Source organism: Vicia villosa, unplaced genomic scaffold (genome assembly GCF_029867415.1).
Source record: "Vicia villosa cultivar HV-30 ecotype Madison, WI unplaced genomic scaffold, Vvil1.0 ctg.001121F_1_1, whole genome shotgun sequence".
In the NCBI taxonomy this organism is placed as follows: domain Eukaryota; kingdom Viridiplantae; phylum Streptophyta; class Magnoliopsida; order Fabales; family Fabaceae; genus Vicia; species Vicia villosa.
This window is the reverse complement of record NW_026705488.1, coordinates 461,625-467,577: the sequence shown is the minus strand read 5'-3', so window position 1 is coordinate 467,577 and position 5,953 is coordinate 461,625. Positions and strand designations below refer to the sequence as shown.

Below are 5,953 nucleotides of genomic sequence, written 5' to 3'. Positions count from 1 at the left end.
GGCCATGCCCGAATCTACATCGATGTCCACAGGGACGATACCAGTACTTAGTTCGACTACGGTACCACCCTTCACAAGTACAACAGAAATCCCACATTTTTTGACAAATTTTGCAAGTTAGGGACCACCATTCACCCCCAGACCAACAGGATTCGAAGGTTATAGACCTTGGAACCCACAACCTTATGGAATGCCAGCATCCTATATGACAGGGATTCATGGTGGCGGACCTACATACACATAACCTGTTACGGAAACCTTTTCTCCGAACGTGGGTTCAGTTGGTCGAAGTGTACAAAATCCAGGCCCGTCGGGCCAAATGCCTACATTAACTACCAATAATCAAGCAGCATTTAGGCAAGAGATGGATGCAAGCAATCATGACATGGTGGGTGTACTTGCTCGAGAAATGGGTTCAATCTTTTCTCCCTTAATAACAAACCTTAATAGGACTAACCAAGATAATGTTGATACATACCAACGACTGTCCACACAAATAGGGCGTATAGCATATTTCTTAGGAGGGCCTCAAACTTCTACTCGACGGAGAAATAACCAGGTTGTAATTCAGGGGGACGAACCAGTCATAGGGCCTGTCCTAGAACCAGTTCGACCGCCTAGACAAAGGCATGATGAAACGAACCCCGGGGCAGAGTTGGAACAACAAGCCCGGAGAACTAATTCTATTCGACAGGAAATTCCTGAAGAACAGCCTAGGGTAGTTATGGTCAATAGGGAGAAAAATGCAGATGATGTAATTCACAAGGTTAGGAGAGATAACATGGCAATAGAAAATAACTTAACAATCCTGATTGAGAGGATTATGGCTAATAACGACCTTAACACTAGACTTCGATGTCCCAACTACACTTCCCCTGTAACAGATTATATTCTACAAACTGAATTGCCAAGAGGTACCAAAGTACCCAAATTTACAAAGTTTTCAGGGGACACTAGTGAATCGACTGTGGAACACATAGCCCGATATTTTACAAAAGCAGGTGATTTAGCGAATAGCGAGAACTTGAGAATAAAATATTTCCCTAGTTCATTGACAAAAAATGCTTTTACATGGTTCACCACCTTACCTCTAAATTCCATAGATACTTGGGCTCATCTGGAGAGAATGTTCCATGAACAATTTTATATGGGACAAACCAACATTAGCTTGAAAGAATTGGCTAGCATTAAGAGGAAATTCACAAAGCCTATCGATGATTACTTGAATAGGTTCCGTTTATTGAAATCAAGATATTTCATAGTTGTACCGGAACATGAATCGGTCGAAATGGCCGCAGGCTGCTTGGACTATTCCATTTGAAAGAAGTTAGATACTCAGTATTTGAGAGACATGGCCCAGTTGGCAGATAGAGTTTGACAAGTCGAACGAATGAAATCTGAAAAGGCCAGGGCAAATAAGAATTATAAGAAAGAGAGAGTGTCCTATGTTGAGGCTGAAGATGTCAAATTTGAAGCCTTCGATGACTCATATGGCGTTGACGAGGTCGAAATAGATTTGGATGAATTAAAAGAGGCACCCCCATATTCTTGTAAATTGCTCACTCCTTCCAATGGGAAAAACCCTGTCGAAGCAAACAAAAGTGACAAATTCCTGAAGAAAACATATACTTTCGACGTCACCAAGTGTGACAAATTTTTTGATTTGTTAGTAAAAGATGGCCAGATGATAGTACCTCCTAATTCTAAAATTCCTCCGTTAGAACAACGGAAGAAACGAGGTTTCTGTAAATATCATGGGTTTTTGGGCCATAAAACCTCACAATGTTTTCTTTTCAGGGATCTGATTCAAAATACTATCAAGGATGGTCGTTTGAAGTTTGCTGACAAAGGAAGAAACAACATGAAAGTCGATGTTGATCCCCTCAATGTTGTTGACACCAACTATGTTGAACCTGTTGATATTAACATGGTGGACGTGACTGAGGCTGATATCACAGAGTGGGAGATGGTCTCAACATGAAAGCATGCTACTGAAAGCCTAAGTAACAACATGATCTTCAATACTGAATTTGGAGGTTCGTTTGAGTCAAATACCACTAAAGGTCTTACAGAGAAAACAAGTGAGGCCACTAAGGACCTTAGGTTAAAGCTCCAAAAAATAAGGATTTCTGAGGCTCCTCCAGTAGGAGTCAACATGGTGAATGTTGGACAACCCTTGTCCGAGATTGAAGAAGTGGAAAGATGTCTGGTAAGGGAGAAGGAAAAAGGGAACTATGGAAATCCAAAGGCGAATGAGAGTCTGAAGGATTATCTCTGGAGATGCCATGAGAAGAATGCTGGACGAATGCTGATGTGTCTAAGATGCTCAATCATAGCTGAGTCGAAGGGTCCAAGCAAACTACGAAAGGGCCCAACGAATCAAGGTACAAGGATACTGGAGGCAAGAGAAGCAATGTTGAAGGTTTACCCAAGGCGTGGTGAAAGTCTCTTAAGTTTTCTAGTTCGATGTCACAAGGAGAAATCTGAAATCATCATGTGTCCCAGGTGTGGGGCAATTTATGATAGCCAGATGGCGAAAATGTTCGAAAGGGAGTCATTCTCCACTAGTTGGGACGTGCAAGGAATCAATCCCAGTATGTACGTTTTCGATAATCGAGGAGTATCGAAAAGACATGATAGCCCTCATCCAAAGGCTCGAAGGGTGACATTTAAAATCCCAGCAGAGGTACCCATGGAGAGATGGATACAAGCTGGCACAGGGAATAATAAATGGCGAAACTTTGACCAAGGTGTAAGAACAGCCATGGCGTACAGGAGGCAATTTCATACGTCCAATCGAGAGATGTATAGGCTCGAGAACTACAAGGGAAAGAATCCAATGTCCAGGTCTCAATGGAGGAGACATCAAAGGATGAAAAAGGCTGAAAAAGAGTCAAAGGTAAAAAAAAGTTGGAGAATCTAGCAGCAGCAAAGTCCCATTGCAGGGGGCAAGACTAAACAAACCTCCTGTGGGGCGCAAGTTGTTCGGTTCAGAGAATGAAAAGATAGATGAGAAGGCGCAATCCAGCCCATTGGAGGAAGAAGATATGATGACAGATGACTTCGATTTTGACAGAGTTTCGTCTATAAACCTCAACTGCAACATAGTGTCAGTTCTCCCTCATGAGTATTATCAGGAGACAGAAGTCAAAGATTGCGAGGAGGCCGACAAAGAAGAAATGGCGAAGCATAGGCAAGTATGTTATTATGTGCTGAATAATGGTGCAGTCGAGGATCAAAATGCTTTCTTCAAAAGGCCTGATCAGGGAATGAGGAATCATCTGAAGCCTGTCTACATAAGAGCCAAAATTGAAAATGTTGCATCAACAAAGTCCTCATTGATGGTGGGGCGGCAGTGAACTTGATGCCCCAATGTATGTTGAAGAAGATTGGGATGTTTGACACGGATATAAATCCACATAACATGGTTTTGTCCAACTATGAAGGGAAAATGGGGAACACTTTAGGAGTTATCCAAGTGAACCTTATTGTGGGTTCAGTCACAAGTCCCACCGTGTTTATCGTAATACCAACAAAGACGAATTATAACCTTTTGTTAGGTAGAGAATGGATCCATGGAGTGGTTGTTGTGCCTTCAACAATGCACCAAAGGTTGACTATCTGGAGAGAAGATGGGATAGTCGAGAATATAGAAGGAAACCAGAGTTACTACATGTCTGAAGTGAATCAAGTCAACAAAATAAGCTTAGACAAAAACCTGACTAACATAGGCCCATGTTAGGCGGCAGAGGAGATATATTCTCCAAATAAGAATGCTTTTTACTACTCATCTCTTCACCCTAATGGGTTTCAATGGAATAGAGAGATAATGGGAGATCCCGAAGAAACGGAGCACATCGAAGGATTACCTGGAACACGGCCAACTGGCTGGGACGAAGATGTTGAATATGTTTGAGTTATCCTTATTCAAAAAGATTTCGGCTTACATAGCCGAGAATAAAAGAAAAGCGGCTTTAGAAGCCGAAATATCAAACATGGTTGTCAAAGCCATACGAAAAGAATCAGAAGTACTAGGTCCAGGGGTTCACTTTATTCCAAAACCCCCTGACGCAAGGACCTCTGACGAACAGGTTTCAAGAGAACAAACAAGTCAAAGACTAGACGCCATTTATGATGAGGAACCTTGGGATTCAAAAAAGATCCGATGGCAGCAAATGTAAAGATGTTGGCTCAAGACTCACTGGAAGAGGTAGATCTTGGAGACGGGAGTTTGAAGAGGGTCACATATATGAGCGCAAAGTTAGAACCAGCGTTAAAAAAAGTCATTGCGTTACTAAAAGAAAATAAAGATTGCTTCGCTTGGAACTATGATGAGATGTCTGGTTTGGAGAGAGAGTTGGTCGAATTGAGATTGCTAATAAAAGAAGGGAAGAAGCCCATCAAGCAAACTCCAAGAAGATTCGCACCAGAAATTCTCTCGAAGATTAAAACAGAAGTCGAAAGGCTTCTTCGTTGCAAATTCATTAGGACTACAAGGTATGTCGAATGGATTGCCAATATAGTGCCTGTTATAAAAAAGAATGGTTCTTTGAGGGTATGTATAGATTTTCGTGATTTGAATGCAGCAACCCCTAAAGATGAATATCCTATGCCTGTGGCAGAGATGTTAGTAGACTCAGCCGCAGGCTTCGAATATCTAAGTATGTTAGATGGATATTCCAGATATAACCAAATCTTCATTGCGGAAGAGGATGTGTCCAAAACAGCTTTTCAATGTCCTGGGGCGATAGGCACCTATGAATGGGTTGTTATGCCTTTTGGTTTGAAAAATGCCGGGGAAACTTATCAAAGAGCAATGAATTCTATATTTCATGATTTTATAGAAAATTTTATGCAGGTATACCTGTCGGCGAAAGTCATAATTCGAGCCCAGATAATATCCCGGCAAAGGTAAAGAATCTTGTCCTTTATCACCTTACTGTAGATCCCATCCTAACCTTTAACCTGAGTTAAACCCTTCTAAATTTTTAGGATGATGTGGGTACCGCTACCTCTGATCTAAAGACATAAGATCCTTTTACTGATACTGAAAATTTTCAAGGTATATTCTTATGTCCTTTTTATTTACCAATATTTTCTTTCAATGAATTTCGTTTTTGATGCACCGTAATTTTCATGGCAGCTATTCCTCAACGAAATTTACCAGCTCTCTCTGGTTATCGAAGATGATGAACCTTCCACTGATGTATCTTCCATTGAACATACTGAAGGTACTCGCTCACATGATTCGTCTCCATTTATTGATCAAAACATTGAGATGGAAGACAATCCCCAACTGTCTAACACTGATGAAAAAGTCGAACAGTCTATGGGGAGTGAGGAAACTAACCCTGAGAATGAAACTAGGGATGAAGCTTCCAGCCAACTTCAACCAGAAAAAATAGAGAATCAACCCTTTGGGAAGATCATTATTCACGTGACTGCTTCGACCAATACTCCTCCTGCACTTTCTTCAGCTGAATTAGAGCGTCTCAAAACTACTAATCATGCGAGCTTCCTCAAAGCCATGATGAATGCAAAAAGCGGTTCGCCTATCACAGATGGAGCCTCTTCGACCATTTATGTGGATAACAACGCAGAACCTAATAGCCAAAGTCTCCTTCACAAAATAAAGGAAAGAATTTTTGACGCTGACCTGGTCGAAGTATTGAGGAAAGATGCTACCACCTGTTTTGGACTAAGGAATCTTCTAAATAAAGTGGACCTGCTCAATGTTTCTGAAGAGGTTTCCCAGGTGATTGTTTCACTAGGTTTCTTACTCGACCAACTTCAATCGGATAATCTTTGAAAACAAGAGGTCATTCAAAAGTTAAGCACGAAAGTAGCTACTCAAACCTCTTCATGGAAGGCCGCTGGTGAATCAACTATCAAAGTTGAAACTCTGGAGCTTGAACATTCGAAGTATCGACAAGAGTATGAAACCTGTGAGGCA

The 5,953-nt window shown here is 41.3% G+C and overlaps 1 protein-coding gene across 1 annotated transcript; it reads left to right on the top strand.

The window, feature by feature from the left end:
- The first annotated feature begins 319 nt into the window (after positions 1–319).
- On the top strand, positions 320–1,321 carry LOC131633361 (uncharacterized). The gene is made up of 2 exons (XM_058904071.1): positions 320–914; positions 1,002–1,321. The coding sequence occupies exons 1-2, from the start codon at positions 320–322 to the stop codon at positions 1,319–1,321; spliced, it is 915 nt and encodes a 304-aa protein (XP_058760054.1).
- The last annotated feature ends 4,632 nt before the right edge of the window (positions 1,322–5,953 follow it).